This window comes from Diabrotica virgifera, chromosome 7 (genome assembly GCF_917563875.1).
Source record: "Diabrotica virgifera virgifera chromosome 7, PGI_DIABVI_V3a".
Lineage (NCBI taxonomy): Eukaryota > Metazoa > Arthropoda > Insecta > Coleoptera > Chrysomelidae > Diabrotica > Diabrotica virgifera.
The window spans coordinates 1,481,473-1,501,234 of NC_065449.1; the positions used below are offsets into that span (position 1 = coordinate 1,481,473).

The following is a 19,762-nucleotide window of genomic DNA, read 5'->3' on the forward strand; positions in this document are numbered from 1 at the left end:
CAAAACGAAAGGACTATACTTAATGATAGTCATATTATTTATGTTATTTTTTATTAAAAGGGTGTTTTAAGAAAATCTGTTTAATCCGAAAAATTCGGTAATCCAAAATGGGTTCGCTCCCAATTATTTCGGATTACCGGGACTCCACTGTAATCGTGTGAAACAAAAAATTCAAAAAGGTTTTATTAGCTTACGAGTTTCTCGTGGTAACGCTGTCGAGTTATTTTAGTTTTAATGATTTTTGAGTTTCTGGTATCACTCAGAATTCAAAATACCATTTTTTTTTTCTAAAGAGGGTGAACATCAACATTATTATTGTTGACCAAAAAATAAGCATAAAATAAAAAATATTTCGATTGCGTTATCTCACAAAGTGTCTAAACAAAATCTATGCAAAATTTCAAGTGATCGGTCGAGCAGTTTTTGAGTTATCTGTTCTATAATGTCCACCGCCTTTGAAAAAATCTGTTTCAAGAAAAATGCGTTTAAAGTTTTGACAACTTTTATTTTCAATACTTAGAATCAACCATTCTAAAGTGATGCACATGGAATATTCCTTTGAATCGCGGAATAATCTACAAAAGATAAGGGGAACAGTTGTTGAACGTTTCTCACTACGCTCAAGCGCGCTGGCGCGAAACTGCTGCAAAGCGAGTCGAAGGTAGGGATATTCAACAAGCTGTATTTCCGGTAATTTTTCTCCGGTCAATATGAAATTTTCAGAGAGTATTCTTGAAATTATATACTTTCATTTAAAATAATAAAAAATCGAAAATTTAAAATTTTTAAACCATACTTCCCCCCTTACTAAATTTTTAATAACTGTTTTTTTTATGTAGGTATCCCACTGGATACACACTACGAAATCGAACGTGGTCAAAAAGTTGCTGGCACCCTCAGTCCGCTTATTCCCAGCAGAAGCATAGACGCAGCAATACTGTAAACGTTAGGATGTGTATACCTTAGAAAACAGAAATAAAATGACAATTTAAGCAGGAATCACACTTATCTAAAACGCAGAGATCTCAGATCGACATATATTTTGAATAATTGTAAATAAGCGTGTGCGGGTGATAAACAAAGGTCTCTGGAACGTTTTAGATCAGTGCGACCCTCATTTGTTAATAAAGATTTTTTTACTTCAAAAATAAGCTTACGTCGTTCAAGATTGCTGACGTCAGAGCGTGGACAAAACAGAATATGACTTTTCATCATGTCCATGCTCCTCCTACAGTGAGAAGCTAGGCATCATTACTTAGGTCAGAGGTTTTTCATCGGGCATTTCAACATGCTGTCAAAATTAAATCAATATGGCGGCTGGGAGGCAAACATAAATGTTATTCTATCAGTTCTTAATATGTTTCAGATCATTTTAGTTGCGTTTCTTTATAATTTTGTGTCGTACAATGATTAATAACATTTTCACTGGAAGAATTTATTTAAAAAGATCATATGCCTCATTTCTGTTGTGTTTTGAAGTTTTAAATGCGATGTATTCGTGATAAAGTTCAGTTTTATCGGTTAACATCAGTGCTACATTTTAAAAATAAAACAACTAAATAAGTTATCATCTGAGAGACAAAAACAATGATTAAATGATATAAAACGTCCTATAAACATGCTAAATAACTATGTCTATGTTACTTACGCTTGGAAAACTGTCTCCACCGTAGGTTAGTTCAGACCCCTTGAGGGAAAATGGACCTATATTATTTATTTTGCCACTCTTTTGCTTGTACCTACTAGCAACATTTGTATTGTCTACCAACAAATGTATATGCACTCATGTTTATTTATTCACTGCTTAAAACTAAATAAAATCATTCAAGTACTTCTACAACTAAAAACTACACAAAATCTACAAAATGTTCGAAAAATATAACTAAAAAACTGTTTACGGTTAAAAACTTAAGAAACATGTGGTACAAATAATATAAACAAACACAATGTTTGACAGTTTGCCTACCAGCGTTTTCATAAAAGTCAAAGTAGTGGAATGCCCTATAAGTCGGTTTATTCCACGCAACAGGAAATGACAGAAAGTGACTACTGCTCTGATCACGGATTGTATTATGAAATTTGATGTTATCAAATAAATAAAATGTAAACTGTTAGTTATACTTTAAAATTTTGGTGCAAAACTACAGCTATATTTGAAGTATATATAGCAAAATTAGAAATAATATACTCTAAAAATTCAATAAAATATTTTCTTTTCGTCTTTTCTTTCACTTTTGCGGAAACTTAAACAAAACCATTCCTTAACTGCGTGGACGAGGTTAACTTTGTATGTAAATTAATGGGAAAAGAAAAATACACTTACCATAAAATTGCAAACTCCAATAGGTATAAAATTAGTTGTGAAAACAATTGGTTGTGTAATGTAAATAACCTCTGCTTTAAACAGAGGTAAAAAAACAGGGCAAAAACAGCAAAAAATCCAACAAACTGACAGACATTTTGCTGACATTGATGCTAGATAACAATTAGTATTTTATGTCGCCAGGTGTTAATAGGGCTTTTCATTCACAGTCATTTGTTTCGAGCTTCTGTCAAATGTCGTATAATCCGTGTATATTAATATTATACACAGACTATACAACATATTACAGAAGCTCGAAACAAATGACAATCGATGAAAAACCCTATATCGCACGACTAAAGAACCACGGACTCGACTGTATAATTTTTTATTTTAATTAATGATGTCAATAGATTTTCATTATTTGCCGAAATATGATTATTATAATAATTAATTAACAACAATATTATAATCAACAAAATAGATCATTTAATATTTTTAGGCTAAAAATGACAAATTAATGTAATGAATAGTATTAAATACGAGTAGAATATTGTAGGTATAACACGATTGTTTATAAATAAATAAAGGCTTTGGATTCTTTTACCTAAATTATGTGTTCACAGGTACTTTATTATTATTTATATTACTAACCTGACATAATACTAAAAAATAAAAAAATACTAAAGTACAATTTTATTTAAGTACAATATTTCATTCATATTAAATACTATTCAGTACATGCATCTGTCATTTTTAGCCTTAAAAATATTAAATGATCTATTTTATTGATTATAAACTATAATATTGTTAAAACATTAAAAGGGTAAACCCTGTAGTTGGCTGTATACCTTTGTTAAGACAACGTAGAATGAAGTAAACACTTCTGTTGTATATAGGTATATTATAAATTTATTAAAAAATTTTTAAAATTCATCCACAAGGGAGTGGTTGTACAAAACGTTTTCGGTCAAACTGACCATCCTCAGTGTAAACCTGGAAATAAGTGAACCACTTAGATTGAAATGCAAAAGGGTGAAATTTTGACAGTTAAAAAAGAAAATGTGGTTACTTACGTCCAGTGTACAAGTAATTGAAACTAGCCACTTGAATAGGTGTAAAACCTCAAAATAACATTATTGCTACATTATGAGCTGTATAGTAATCGACAATAAGTCGATGTCTTAAGATTAAAAATGTATCACATGTGGATGTATGTCATCCTTGCTCGGAATTAGCACAAGGTTGTGATCAGGTGAGAGGTTAACAACCAACTGATTAGACAGATTGGTGCCTGAAAATTCATGACAAGATGTCAAAGAAGATAGGTGGATTTCTCAAATGTCAACCGAAAAATTTTTGACAATGTGCATTAATATTTAACTTAATTATTCAATTGTGAATATGCAACTATTAAATTTGTTTGATATGAATTCTAAATTGTAAATAAAGGTTAATAAGCTATAATGATATATTCATTAGTGCACCGTAAACAAAAGCAAAATTCTACTCATATGCTGTGACGTCATAGACTGTTTGTCTACTGTATAGGACTGATAATAATTATATTAATTTGAGCAAAGTTATAATGAATGAATATTATTGAAAATTATATAGAAAATTTTTAAAATTTTTTTATCAAAATATGATATTTTAATAGAGTAGCAGCTGTAGAATTGGAAGAAATGCCAATAGGGAATGGTCGGTTGCATATGTTTCAGGGAACCAACGAATATAATGAGAAAATACCAATCTATAGATCTGTAATGTGAATTATTGGAGGTATTAAAGGAAATGATATTAAAAGAGGGAAGTGGAATTGAAAAAATGTATGTACATATCTTAATCAAGAAATCTTCTCTAAAAATATTTTGTTATGACTGAATGTAAAAAGTTTGTCCCATATAGAACTATTGAAAATCTAAATTTAGAAAAATTATTAAAAAAGGTGATAAGGTAAGTTGCCTATGTTCAGTGGACAAATAAATGAAATATAATTACTGTTTTGAAATTAAATTGTGTGAATTGTTAAATGGATAAAGACTGATATTAAATTAGGAAAACTGCGCTGAAAGAAATGTACATGTTTTGATCAAAGAAGAAAATTAATTTTGATTGTAAGCTCTAAATGTAAAAAGAATATGTCACATATTAAACTATTGAAATTCTAGATTGAATATTGTATTGACCAAAGTTGATATTAAGTAAATTTATTAAATGTTGATAGCTGAGATTTATTTTTTAATTTTAATCTAAATGAAAAATAGAGTGAATCAATTAAAATGTTGGAAATTCAACAAAATTTTTGGTTATTGTCTATATTAGAATGTCATATCCGAAAAGATCAAGGGTTCCATGGTGTGATTTTGATATAATGAGAAAATGATTTTGTTAAGTGAAAATAATTAAAGAATGAGATGGAAGAGATAGAGTCTTGACAGGAGCACAGAGTGAAAGAAACTGGAAGTACTAAAAGAATATTTGATTAGGTATAATGTTTGGGTTTTTTGTTTATTTTGGGTTTGTCGTGGTATGTATAGGAAAGAAGGCCAATGTGAAGGTGAATAAAAATATAGAATTATGGAAATAATTGTCTATGAATGGGGGTGAAATCACGGTTAAGAGAAAGTTGACGGTTAACACAGTTTGGACTTGTCCTTGCGTCCCTGACAATCTCTAAATCCTCTTATAGGTCTAAACGATGGGTATTCTTATCTTGGATGTTATGAATCAAAGTCACACCATCTGGGATGTTAAGGTGGTGTTTGTTGACTTTGAGATGGTGAGAGAAAGCTGATGTATTGTCATAATGATGATGTAAGGTTTTGGCAACGCTCTGACGTCATAAATCTTGAATGACGTAAACGTAATTTTGTAGTAAAATAATCATACATGGTTGTTGACAAAGTGTTTTATTTTTTGATGTTCTTGGGTATTTTTTTCACTGTTTCTTATATCTACATTATAAGCTTAATTTATTTTTATTATATTTACTACTGCTTCAAAAATTATCGATTGAAGCATCATTATTTGTGAACAGAACGTGTTTCTAAAAATATAGAATAATTTTTAAAGCTTTGTATATTTTTGCTATTGTTACTATATTAAAATACGTAAAAACCATCTTTGTGTAAAAAAATTAGTTAAAATTCTTTATAAAAGGTATATTTAATTTAAACATTTCCGTTCGAGTTACAGTTCTGAAGCTATTTCTTTGTGGCATTTTTGTAATTAACTATTCTAATTGAGCAATAAGTCACAATTTAACTTGAAAAAAATAATGTTATTAACGTTTCGACATCCACATCGGATGTCGTTGTCAAAATACAAAATATTAATGGTTAGAAATAGAAAGTTAAAAATTTGACTGGTACTGAATTTTATCAAAGAAAAAAATTTATGTTATACGAGAATCAACATAAAAAAAATAAATGATGGAAAATCGATGTACTGATAATAATTATGTAATTTTTACATCGAGTGAAAATCTAAAATTTACATGTTTATATGAAATTAAGTGTGATTTTTAAAATATTCCTAGATTTAAATAATTGATGGATTCGACCGTTACTTGATGGAAGTTCATTTTATCTCACAATAAAACACTGAAAATCGTTTGTTTTTCTATACTTCCACAAAATTTCTATCTTCAGTTAAAGACTTAAAAAGGCAAACACATTGTAAAATATATCACTTGAGAAAGGCACTTTGCCGAAACAGCTGTAGTAATAACATAGTTGTAATAAATTTTGTGGAAGTATAGAAAACCAAACGATTTTCAGTGTTTTATTGTGAGATCCTAGATTTAATATATACATTTAAACTTTCTACAACCGTGTAACATTTAAAGGGTTTTCACCCCTAGATGTTGGTCGCTCAAGCATGTAAAACCTGTTACATCACTGTAAAACGTTGTGTGATGTAACCCGAAAGGGATTTTTTTAAATTAAATATACCTTTTATAAAGGATTTTAACTATTTTTATGTGATTAATGGTATACAAACGACAAAGGGAAATTATTTTTCCTCGTGAATCAAGTATCACATTTGTAGACTACACTATTAAGTAGGAAGAAAGTCAGAACATAGAAGACTGTTAATATAATCTTTGGGGGCAAACATATGTTGCAAAACAAACTTAGAAATGAAAATATCTCGATTTTTTTTACTTTATACCAAATTTTATTTGCTTGTATATATTTAGTTAGTTTAATTGTAAATTTAATAATAAATAATATCACAAGAAATATTGTATCGATGCTATTTTTTGTTTAAATAATCAGAAAAGGTACTAAATGTCACTGCCAGTATATGTATCTCAAATATGGGTATTTCAAATGTATAAACATTTTCAATTTATTTGCAACACGAAAATGCAGCAGCTGCATAATGCTCTGGTTAAATCGGAGAGTGCAGGAAGAGTCTATACCGGTTTCGGGGGTCTTTTCCCCCTCATCAGTAGTCCCATATCCTCTTCTCTCCGATTTCCGCAGGCATCACACTTTGGGCCTTTTCGAATTACAAAGAAAGAATTGTCACGGATCAACTAAAGCCATCTACCGAAAAACAAAGTAAGTTATCAATCGAAGTAGCACAGAAAACGACAATAAATATCGCTTCCATGCCACCAGATTGACAACAGGTGGAATACTTTCTTTGGTTACATCTCCTGAGATTTCCAAAATTCATAACTAAATTAAAATTCATGGTGACGTTTCAATTATTACTTTAATCATCGTCAGAATAATAAGTTTCTTGAGCGGATGCTTTAAAATAATTTTAAAGGAACAAACAATAATTAATGAAAACGTAAAAATGACATTGACAATCATTGGGTTAAGTTATTATTATTATTACCAAACTATCAGTTAGCTAAATATCTTGTCCCACACCTTCAAATACTGACTGAAAACGAATTCACAGTAAAAGATACATTTTCATTTGCGAAGGAAATTACCAACCAAGACAGACACAAAGATCGAATTATGGTCAGTTTCGACGTTGAAAGTCTGTTTACAAACGTTCCCTTAGATGAATCCATCAACATAATAATAAATTCACTTTTTCCAAGTTCCAATTCAAACTTTTTAGGAATGAAGCAGTCAAAATTTAAAGATCTACTGACATTAGCTGCCAAAGAATGTCTATTCAGTTTTGACGGAAAAGTGTATAGACAAATAGATGGCGTTGCAATGGGCTCTCCTTTAGGACCAGTTTTCGCGAATACTTTTCTATGTCACCATGAGAAAACATGGTTAGCTGACTGTCCAATTGATTTTAAGCCACTTCTTTATAGACGATACGTGGATGATATTTTTCTCATCTTCAAACATACCGATCACATTCAACATTTTTTAGATTATCTCAACCAGAAACACCACAATATGAAATTTACTAGTGAAATTGAAGTCAATGGAAATCTGCCCTTCTTAGGAATTAACATCTTCAGATCACCTTCAAGTTTTTCCACTTCAATATATAGAAAACCAACCTTCACCGGCCTGTATATAAACGCAGATAGCTTCATTCCCAACAAATACAAAACAAGTTTAATCAATATACTTGTTCACCGCGCTTTCACTATCTGTTCAACCTGGCAATTCCTACATGAAGAGTTAGAAAACATAAAGGTGATCTTAAGTAAAAATGGTTTTTCGTTGAACTTCTTAGAAAGATACATCAGACGTTTTTTCAATAACAAATTCCAACCAAACAGCAAAGTAGAAGAAATCAATGAAAAGATCTATATCAAACTTTCATATACTGGTTACCACAGCTTACAAATCCGACGCAACATCCGTAGAACAATTAAAAAAGCATTTCCCTCTATAGAATTAAGATTTGCTTTCACGAGTTTGGAAAGAATAGGATCTCGTTTCCATGTAAAAGACATGATTCCTAGTGATCTCGCATCTAACATTATATACCAATTCAAATGTAGTAGCTGTGCAGCTACGTACGTCGGGAAGACTCGACGTCACTTTAATGTCAGATGTTGCGAACACTTAGGTGTCACTCCTCACTTAGGAAGACGATCAAGAACAATTCCAAATTCAGCGGTATTCCAACATATGACTGATTCTGACCACCCTGTTAGTCGTAAGGACTTCTCCAATCATTGGTCATGCAAGTTCTCCAACGGAACTCAGCATCAAGGAGGCATTATCCATATTTCTTTTGAAGCCACCCTTAAACATGCAACAAGACATGGCGTGTTTGAAATTATTGACTTAACCCAATGATTGTCAATGTCATTTTTACGTTTTCATTAATTATTGTTTGTTCCTTTAAAATTATTTTAAAGCATCCGCTCAAGAAACTTATTATTCTGACGATGATTAAAGTAATAATTAAAACGTCACCACGAATTTTAATTTAGTTATGGGTTTTATCTTTAAGTTTATTATTTTTATCAAATTTTCAAAATTTATAAATCATACAGGATGCCGAGGAAATTAAGATGAGAGAATTTTAAATAATTCACAACTCATGTGTATTTCACTTTGTTTCAAATAAAATGAATGTTTTAAGCAATCAAGAAGATCTTTGGTATTTCATATGTATTTATAAAGCTCAACAGTCCTTGAAGGCCTAGGGCCTTTATATATTATACATTCATCATCACCACCCATCATTCCTTAACCTCTTGCATCCACTGTTGGATATAGGTATCCTCCTATTCTCTATCTTGTGCTTTCTATGACCAATTTCCCACTGTTATTCTCAAGTCATCCATCCATCGTTTTGGTGGTCTACCTCGGTGTCTTTTATCTTCCCTAGGTCTCCATTATATGAATCTTTTGTGATTAACTATTTATATGGGAAATAAGCCACAATTAAATTGAAAAAAATAATTTTATTAACGTTTCGACGCCCAAATCGGGTGTCGTTGTCAAAATACAAAATACTACTAAATTAAACCAAAATGTTGTTGCTAAGTAAAAAATTCTTCTAATAATTTATTTAATCTGACTCATTTATATTGGCAATTCAGACGTATATTATACATTTTAAAGTAGAAGACTTTAAAATAATATCGCCAATATTTATGAGTTGCGTTCCTGGGACGACTTTACTGAAAGATAGTTCATTCGATTACATGAAATCAACCCCAACTCAAGAATATCCGTCACAAAAAAATCATAACATGTGATCTGTCTTTAAAAAGACAACCAAATGCAACGATGACAGTAAAATTCTCGCGTTAGAGATTCCATAGTAAATCACGAGGGAAAACCAGGAAAAACCTCGTGATACTATCCCGACATCGTAAGTATTTGGTCTTACATTTAGTTTACTCTCAAAAGTAATATTCAAATAATACTCAAATTCCTTTTAGAATAATTCGCATCTTGATAAATGCTGCCCATCCCAAGACTATAAGATGCTCGATCCTAAAAGTTTGATACCTAAAAACCTGATGTTTAGAAGATGATTTAGAACTTGGAAATTGGTCATGTATTTTGTTTTTTTTTTTTAAGTTTATGTTCAGGCCTACTGGTTCTACTGTCTGTTTTAGTTCTTTCATCATTTTGCGAGCTTCATTTAAACTCTCGCGTATAAAGACAATGTCATCTGCAAAGCGCAAGTGGTTTAGATATTCACCATCAATATTTATTCCCCTTTTAGCTCAATCCAGTTTTTTAAATGCATTCATATACATTAACATTTCTTATAGTCTTTCCATACATTTCTTAACCACTTCCTTCCATTGATTTATGCCCAATGCTTTTTCTTTTCAATTCTCAATACAATAAAACCTCTGTTAACCGAAACGGCTGCCACTTTCAATAATTTCGTCAATAAAAAGTAAATTTTTATCGCAAAACGGAAACAGTTCGATGTTAATTTGTCAACATCGTCAACATTGCTTTCATACAGCTAAGGAACGCAATTAAATATAAAACAAAACATTGTTGTCAAAGTAAAACACAAAAGAAAATAAAAGATTTGTTTAAAAAAACACTTCAAACATGTTCATTTTCCTTAATTTTACTGCTTTATTCTGTATTTACATAGTAAAGCAAACATTACGAAATCACCTCATAGTATTTTTAATACCTACTTTGACCAAGAACTATGTAATTTGATACAAAAAACAATGTTATTTTTAACCGAAATTCTTGTTAACCGAAACGGCCTCCCCCCAATTATTTGGGTTAACGGAGGTTTTACTTTATTATTTTTTTGCAACAACTCATATACACTGTCCTTCCACTGTCTCTTACTTGGTCTTACTTTTCTTCTTTTTTTTTGTATTGGCTATCGTAATGGTACCATTTTCAGTATTATTTCCTTTCATACTTTTTCAATGTGTCCTAAATATAGTATTCTCTGTGATCATTTTGATTACCACCGTTATTTTTCGTTCGCCATATGCATAGTTCTTCAAGTCCTTTATTATTCCTGCTTCTCCTTTGACCATGTATTAAAACAATTTTAACTATTTAGAATGGGAAATAAGCCACAATATTATTAAAAAATGATTTTTATTAACGTTTCGACGCCCAAATCGGGTGCCGTTGTCAAAATACAAAATACTATCAATAGTATTTTGTATTTTGACAACGGCACCCGATTTGGGCGTCGAAACGTTAATAAAAATCATTTTTTAATAATATTGTGGCTTCTTTCCCATTATAAATAGTTAAAATTGTAAAAATGCCACAAGAAAATAGCTTCAGAACAACAGTATTAAAACAAGTAATGCATGTTACAGAAATTTGAATACTTAGACCAATAAGTGGAGTAACAAAAAGGTAAATAATTTATTTATTTTTACCACCATTTAATACCAAGATGATAAAGCTTCGTGTAGGATGCTGTCAAGTCTCAAGTAGGAGAGGTAGACAAGATATGGTATAGACACAGTGAGACGCGACATGTCTCTCAAGAAGAATAATATTGGTAGATACAATATAGCGACTTATTTTGAAATCTCTAGGGAAGCAATAATAGTCCTTAACTCTTGTACGCTGTAAAAAAAAATAAATATATATTTATTTTTAAAATATGAAGTTTTCGATCCTAATAGCATTATTAATAATATTTAAAAAATATTAAAATATTACTAAAAGATTTTTAAATCGAAAACTTTTGGTCCATTTCCTTGGTAACACCTCCAAGGCTTCAAAAATTTGCAAGCCAATTGGATGCTGAAGCGAAGAAGACAAGAGGGAATTCAAAAGACTTACAATTCACGACCCCGTCTGTTCAGCTGGTAAATTCCAACAGAAAATGGACCTAGTTACTCGAAGTAGTCTTTACTCGAAAAATAAAATGAAAATTTTATTTTTAATTCAGTTGCGATGCGAAGGCAAAACAATCTTACTTTTCAATTAGAATACGGAGCGCAGTCCAGTCCTCTGAATCGCGATTTTCGGCTCTTATTGGAGCCTCATCTGAGAGAACGTAGGCTTGTTCTCCATATTCCAATTGATCAGCACCGAGAGCTTCTCCCACCCATCTTTTAATTGCCAGATGACGCTAGTCACCTAATATTTTCACCTCAGTTGCGATGGGTGGGAGAAGCTCTCGGAGCTGATCAATTGGAATATGGAGAACAAGCTTACGTTCTCTCCGATGAGGCTCCAATAAGAGCCGAAAATCACGATTCAGAGGAGTGGACTGCGCTCCGTATTCTAATTGCAAAGTAAGATTGTTTTGCCTTCGCATCGCAACTGAATTAAAAATAAAAATTTTATTTTATTTTATTTATTTTTAACTATACATCATTATTTAAAACTATTGTTAAAAAAAGGTTTTTTAAACAAAATCTTAGTAATTTATTAGAGCTTTTCTATTTCTGATCATCATTTTTTAAGTCCCCTATATTATTTACATATACTTAATTCAGATTTGCTGGGCTTGGTAAATATTAATGATATTCGATAGGCCCTGATCAACATTTTTAAAGCCTTGCTCGAATATAGTATCTGATCTATTAATACTACTTTTTATACTATACAAAAGTAGCGTTAAGAGATCTGTATTATAAATATATTATTATTAAAGAAATCGCTTTAGATTTTTTACAGAATTTTGTAAAAAAGACAAAAAACTAGTTAGTTGTATACTTAGAATGTTGTTTTAGTAGTATTTTATTGATATACCAGGGTCATTTTATTGATGTAACACCGCCTTACAGCTCAACTCTTCCTCTCTCTATCTCTCACCCACCACTTTCGCCTCGCTTCATTGCTCAGTGTCGGTCTAGCAGCCTTTGAAGATGGAGGTCCCGGTTACTATTACTGCCAATGTGAAATTCATGCTGTGATAAGTTTATTAAATGCAAAAGTATTTCACCTATCGATTCATCGTCAGTTAATCGAACTTTATGGGTAAAAGTGCATATCGTCGCTTATTTGCAAAAAGGGGCCAAGTAACATTTTTATATTTTGACTAAGTGGAACTTAGCTCCTTTTTACACAACCAGTTTAAAAAAATGTTACTTGGCACCAAAAAATTATGAGACTATCTCAACAATAATAAGTAATACACTTGACCCCTTTTTACAGAATAGGTAGAACCTTCGTACCTAACATTTTTTTCACATGTCCCCTCTATTGAATAAAATATCACTTGGCACCTTTTTGCAAATTAGCGACGATATCTGTTCAACATGTTCACAAATGGTGTAGTGTAGAGAATTCAGTGAAGACTGAATGGAAATTAACGGTGAATCTGAAGGCCTTCCGCTCCGATCTTCATCGTGAATTTTTTGGTTGCGAATAGGCAAAACAGATATGCACTTTCGCCCATAAACTTCGATTAACTGACGATAAAATGTCAACAGGTGAAATCCATTTTGCATTAAGAAGACGTATCATAGCATGAATTTAACATTGGCGGTAACAGTGACCGTGACCTCCATCTTCGAAGGCGGCTAGGCCAACACTGAGCAATGCAGCGGGGCGAAAGTGGTGGGGTGAGGGAGAGGAAGAGTTGGTGTGTAAGGCAGTGTTGCCAGATGTCCCCATTACGTCGCACTCTTTCTCAGCGATATAGGGGACCTTTTTTCACGAAAGACCCTCATATGTGATGATTTAAATTTGATAATTTTTTGAAACAGTAGTAATCTCTAATGGTCAATTCAAAAGAAAAGTGATCTTTTGATCGTGCACATATTCTTCTAAAGTGTCTCACTAGCTGTCTTTCCATTATTACTTTTATGTAAGTGTACAAAGTTAGTTATAAGATAAAAATTTGTTGCGGAATACTTTTGTTAGTGTTATTTTTTTATGACGGATTCTAGAAGGCGTAGGTTTACGAAGTTGTGCTTAGCTTGTATAGAAATGTTGAAATAGGAGCTCATTTTGAAACAAGAAATATTTGTAATAGTGATTCACGAACATGTATTCATTTTTTTTTTTGAAGATGGGAATTAAATCTATTAATCTATTTAATTGTTACTAGAAGCTAAACTGATTACAAAGCTTCAGCAATTATTAGAAAAGATGAACGAAAACCTGCTACGAAACATTTGAATATTGTTCGAACTTTTTCTCGAATCACTTGACAATTGACATTTCAATTTGCATTAAATTTTATATTATTTTTAATTCAATAGTACATTAGTAGCTTAAAGAATCATCCAGAGTACAATACAAGGTACTATGCTGTTATACGCATTCATAAGTTAGTACATAGTACTTTTAGCAAATGTGCTTTAGAAAACTTGCAATCTTTTGCGAAATAAACAATCATGAGTAATTTCTTAAATCTACCCTTCGAAGAACCGAATTTGTAAGACTACATAAGGTTTGACAGTACATTTATAAATTTGTTAAACTATTTAAAATGAGCTGAATTTGTTCATACGTTAAAATTCGAATTCTGTTCTGAGTCCCTTAAGTACTAAATTTTGTTTATTTTTATTTAAAGTATAACTACGAATCTGGGGGCTTTTATTAGATACATCCAACGCCCGCCCCTTAGTGTCAACTTTTATTCATTTCCCTGGCTATTATTTGGATATCTTTGGTCAGTTGTGAGAGATCGATTTCTTAGTATCTCCTACTGTCTCTACTAGTTTTTCTAATAAAGCTATGTAAAGGGATTCTGGATATCGATCTAGGCGATTTTTTCATCTAATCTTTTATTCTTCTTTCCTTGCTCGGGATCGGCTTCTGCAATTGTTTTACAAATGTCCCATTCCTCGCAATTAAAACATCTATTTTTATTTCGAGCTTTTGTTGAAGATTTTGCAGTATGTTTAAAATTTGGGATAAAATAGATTGTTGCTTATCTGCGTGAGTTCTTCATTTTCTCGAAATCTTATTTCTTTTAATTTTGGGCTAAATCTGGAAATGCTTTTGGCCGCTTTCTACTACTGTAATCAGAGAACTTGTATTTCGACAACCTGTAGTACATCTATAGCTATACCAATTCGTTCTAGAAAATCTTAAGGTGCCTGAGGGTACGCCAAATGCTGCAATCTTTTGATATCGGCTTCAAATTCTTGCACACTTTCGTTGTTTTTGGTATCGAACTTTTAGATGACTTTAGAAACCTGGTTTAGATGCTGCTGGCCATATACTGTCTCTAAAACTTGAACGAGAGAGGTATAACTGTCCTCGAAGCGACACTACCAATAAAGATGACATTTCTGTCTCAGTCCAACCATTCGTTCTAGCTGCAGCTTCGAATTGAAAACGTTCAACGATGTAAGATGATGAAGCTGTGTGTTCAGATTCGACATTAGCTACCGAGACAATGTTAGATAAAAGAGCTTGGGTGTTAATTTTTCTTTCTAACGCAACTTATTGTCTTTCTAAATTAGATTTTAAATCGTTTTCTTGTTGTTTTAAAACCTTTTGATATTCTTCTAATTTGTGTATTCTTCTAGTAATTTGAATTACATCTAACTGAAAATTTTCGTGAACATGAGATAAACCGCTTATGGTTTATAGCTATACTTTTCTACGCATCTCCTTCTATTCATCTTGTCTACGCTTCTCCTTCAGATCTTCGTCTTATTGTCCACTCTTCTCCTTCATCTCCTTACGCTTCTCCTTTTCCTATTTCTCTTTTTCTACGCTTCTCTTCTTTAATTTTTAAATACCATGCTGAAAAAATCCAAATAAAATGTATGGATGAGCGAAAGAAAAGCAGTACTATCGAAAATCAGCGATGAAAGAAGGCAAGAATATATTTTGGTTTGCATTTGGTTGTCTTTTTAAAGACAGATCACATGCTATGATTTTTTGTGGCGGATATTCTTGAGTTTGGTTGATTTCATGTAATCGAATGAACTATCTTTTAGTAAAGTCGTCCCAGGAACGCAACTCATCAATATTGGCAATATCATTTTAAAGTCTTCTACTTTAAAATGTATAATACATGTCTGAATTGCCGATATAAATGAGTCAGATTAAATAAATTATTAGAAGAATATTTTACTTAGCAACAACATTTTTGTTTAATTTAGTATTATTTTGTATTTTGACAACGACACCCGACTTGGGCGTCGAAATGTTATAAAATCATTTTTTTGGTAAAATTGTGGCTTATTTCCCATTCAAAATAGTTGATTATAAACATGCCACAAGGAAATAGCTTCAGAACAACATTAAGAATATGTTCATACTGTACCTATCTATCGTATCCACGATTTCAGTAGTAAAGTATTAACATTGTTTAAAGTATTACATTGTTTAAAGTATTACATAATACATTAACATCTAAAACTATCGATGAGTAAACAGGACAAAAAAGATAAGTTTTTTATAATAACAACAAACAATTTTATTGTTAATTGGTATCAAATGATGCCTCTCATATGTTGATAAATTTTTAATGTAATAAAGTGAATAAAAAGCTAATATTCTGTAATAATGTAAAACTTTGTCGCACAAATGTATCAAATGATAAGGATTTATTTTTTTAAAGCAAAATGTAAATTACTAGATGAGTCATTTCAGTAAAAATATTTAGATAGTGATACACATTAAACCCCAAAATGATCTTTTGTTATTTATGTTAAAAAATAATGATATGTGAATAATAAAGAATATAATTCATGTTGTGAGGGCGGTCTAGTGTGAAAAATTTTCTGATTCAGTTTCTTTACGGATTTTTGTTAAAATTGTCCCCTTTCAACAAATTGAAAGGATATTTTTGGACAAAATTTGTTTGAGCAATTTCTTAAGAAAAACTGAAGTTTCTCTTTTCAGAAAAAAAGAAAATGTTTTCATCATGGGAGCGGCCTCACAGCATGTACTAGAATAGACGAACGGTAATTCACCTAATTTTTTTGTTAGGTTCTCCTGAACAATTTAATTTAAAAAAAAAAGATATAAAATAAATGTACTGAAAGCCAATAAATGTATGCATTTCTAAAACGGGGCGGGTGTTTTAATAAAGTTGATAGTTGTTACTTAATTTATGTCCTTTTTAGTTGTAAATGCTCTACTTCTATTTTGTTAAAAAAGAGCTTTTAGAATTGCTGTCTAGAAACCAAATTGTTGATTGTAACTGTAAGACTTATTTATATTTCTGCTCCCTTTTTAGGTTTATATCGCCAATTGACTCTGCAGATGAATATATTTAAGAACCGAAAGTATTTTTAGCTATTTAGTAAAAAGTATATCTAAGATGAATAAGAATAAATAATTGTTTTAAGTAAATAAGTGTTTTTATTTTTCCTTCTATTCATGAATATTTTATATCGTAGTTAAACAAATTTTGGCGGAAGGAAAAGAAGATAACAGGAAAGGAAACAAACAAATTGAACATGGGTTGAAAGTAGGAACATGAATGCTGTTTTTTATTGATTTTAAAGAGGTGTACGACTCCATCTCACCAAACGGACTATACAAAGCAACGAGATTATTGTCATTCCCATGTTCTCTTCATTTCCTTGTTCCCAGTTCTTCTATGTCAGACCGGACGGATTCAAACCACTTCCTTCGTGGTCTCCCTCTTCTTTTTTCTTTTGTTCTTCTGCTTGTAAAACTTGTATGACGTTTCTTTCTTTTTACATTCGTAAAACATGTTCGTGTGTCGCTCTCATGCAGTTTGACGCAAGATAGACAAGGTTGGACACAGGAGGAAGATGCATATGTTCAGCAGTGGACTTTTGAAGCTGGAAGACGAAAACATGTTCCAACCATCTAACTGTGCCCTGATTTTCTGTGTTATTTTGGGTCTTTCATACATCTGCATTAGCTCCTAGTTTATTCTTCTGCATCATTCCCTGTTAATCTCCTTTATACCACCAAAAACTTTTTTAAGATTCTCCCTCACGAATCTCATAACTTTTTTTCTTCTTTCTATTTCATTGTTAAAGTTTCACATACATACCACACCGTTGGTCTCACTATTGTTTCATAAGTTCGAATCTTCGCTGCTCTTGACACGTTTTTTGCCTTGAAAAGTGCGTTTAATGATCCTACTCCTCTGCTACCATTCAACAATTGCCTATTTATTTCCCTCTCTTCGTCTTCTCTATTTGTAACTGTTACACTCCAAGGTACTCAAATTCTGTTACCTTCTCAAATTTATACTCTCTCTTAATCATCCGTAGGAGTGATCCATTTATTTTCTTCTGCATTTTCCCCTTTCATTTCCACATACTTGGATTTTCTTGATTTATAGTTGGGCCTAAATACAGATTTCAAGACAAAGTATTCGGAAAGCGAGAAATTTGGAGAAGATCATAGTTAAGCTGAGGAAATGGTTCTACACAACTAATCTATAATCGTTGATTGAGATATTGGAGCCCATATCAATATTTCAATCAACGCTATAATTTAATAAAATAATTTAATTTAATAAAATAATTATAGCCAGAATTATCGCCAATATTCGAATCGAATAGGCACCAAAAGAAGAAGATAGTTGGGCCATATTTTTTAGCTTCTTCAGATTTTGTGAACATTTTTCGGAGTTATATTTATTCTTGAATGTGTCGGACATACCAAGAAATCTGCGAAACCCATGCACTCTTGTCTTTTGTTCAGAATCTTATCTGGATCTTAGCTCCTCTAATTATTTTTTTTTCTAGTACTAGGTTGCATAACTCTGTTGACAGGGAGTCTCTAATTTCAAAAAACAATAAAATTCTTTATAAAAGGTATATATTTAAAATCCCTAAAAAGGGCTACATCACAGAACTAGTTTTCGATTGGTTTACCAATCATCATCAGTGCTTACCTAAAATGAATATAACTTGGTAAAATAATGCAAAGATTTTGAAATTTTGACTACGGTTAAGAAAAGTTGTAGGTTATACTCATGTGAAATTTACATGCTAACCACCAAGATATAATTTTACAAAAATATGTGGGTCAAAGCCCTGTACAAGTAATCCGTCAAGGAAACATCGGTTAAAAATGCTAACTTAAGCATGAATGTTTAAAGTATTTTTCATTTCGTACACCATAGTCTGTAAATATGACAGGTTAATTTTTTAACTTCCTGTGGAACTGTCATTTCTGTCATGTCATCGTTCAGAAGTCTCTATCCATTTCATTGTCACTTGCTGCTATACTTTCACCATGTGAACAAGTCAAACCACAGCTCAGCTGTTACCTGGGGCATATTAATGAAAAATACTTTAAACATCCATGCTTAATTTAGCATTTTTAACGGATGTTTCCTTGACGGATTACTTGTACAGGGCTTTGACCCACATATTTTTGTAAAATTATATCTTGGTGGTTAGCATGTAAATTTCACGTGAGTATAACTTTTCTTAAAATTTCAAAATCTTTGCATTAATTTACCAGGTTATATTCATTTTAGGTAAGCACTGATGATGATTGGTAAACCAATCGAAAACTAGTTCTGTGATGTAGCCCTTTTTAGGGATTTTAAATATAACCTTTTATAAAGAATTTTATTGTTTTTTGTATTACATGGTATACAGCCAACTACAAGAAAACTTTTGCCTTGTGGATCTCTAGTGTCAATTCTCTATTGACGTTATACTTATTTGAAGGACTTCCTTCTATCATGACTATTGTATGTCCTAGTTCATTTTAACTAATCGTATTAGTTTCTCTAGTTGGCAATTCGTCCACAGAGAGCACTGACATCAGAAAAGGTGTGCGACAGGGTTGTATTCTCTCCCCTCTCCTTTTTAATATTTACTCTGAACAAATTTTTAAAAAAGCACTCAACGAATCAAACGAAGGCATAAAAATCAATGGAGAATTAACAAATAATATCCGATATGCGAGTAGTACTTGCCAGTAGTATCGATGAATTTCAGCATCTTATGGACAGTTTACAAAGAGCGAGTAAAAAAAGAGGACTTAATCTCAACATAAATAAAACCAAATGGATGCTGGTAAGCAAAACTCAAAAACCTGCCGGACAAATAAAAAAGGAATGTGTGTGTACTTTGTACGCACGTAAGAAGTTATACTTCTATGATATGATTTCAATGAAATAAATATACTTTCAACAGGTTATTTGTATTTAAAGATTAAACTAATTTTTACTTACTACTTTCCA

The 19,762-nt window shown here is 31.5% G+C and overlaps 1 protein-coding gene across 3 annotated transcripts in view; it reads left to right on the forward strand.

Moving 5' to 3' along the window:
- The window catches only part of LOC126888350 (hippocampus abundant transcript 1 protein), an 89,355-nt gene extending 72,423 nt beyond the window's left edge, over window positions 1–16,932 (forward strand). For all 3 annotated transcript variants that reach the window (XM_050656520.1, XM_050656522.1, XM_050656521.1), the window contains exon 7: window positions 840–16,932. In XM_050656520.1, coding sequence (XP_050512477.1) covers window positions 840–943 — 104 coding nt within the window. In that variant the 3' untranslated portion in view covers window positions 944–16,932. The remainder of the gene's footprint in view (window positions 1–839) is intronic.
- Window positions 16,933–19,762: the final 2,830 nt, after the last annotated feature.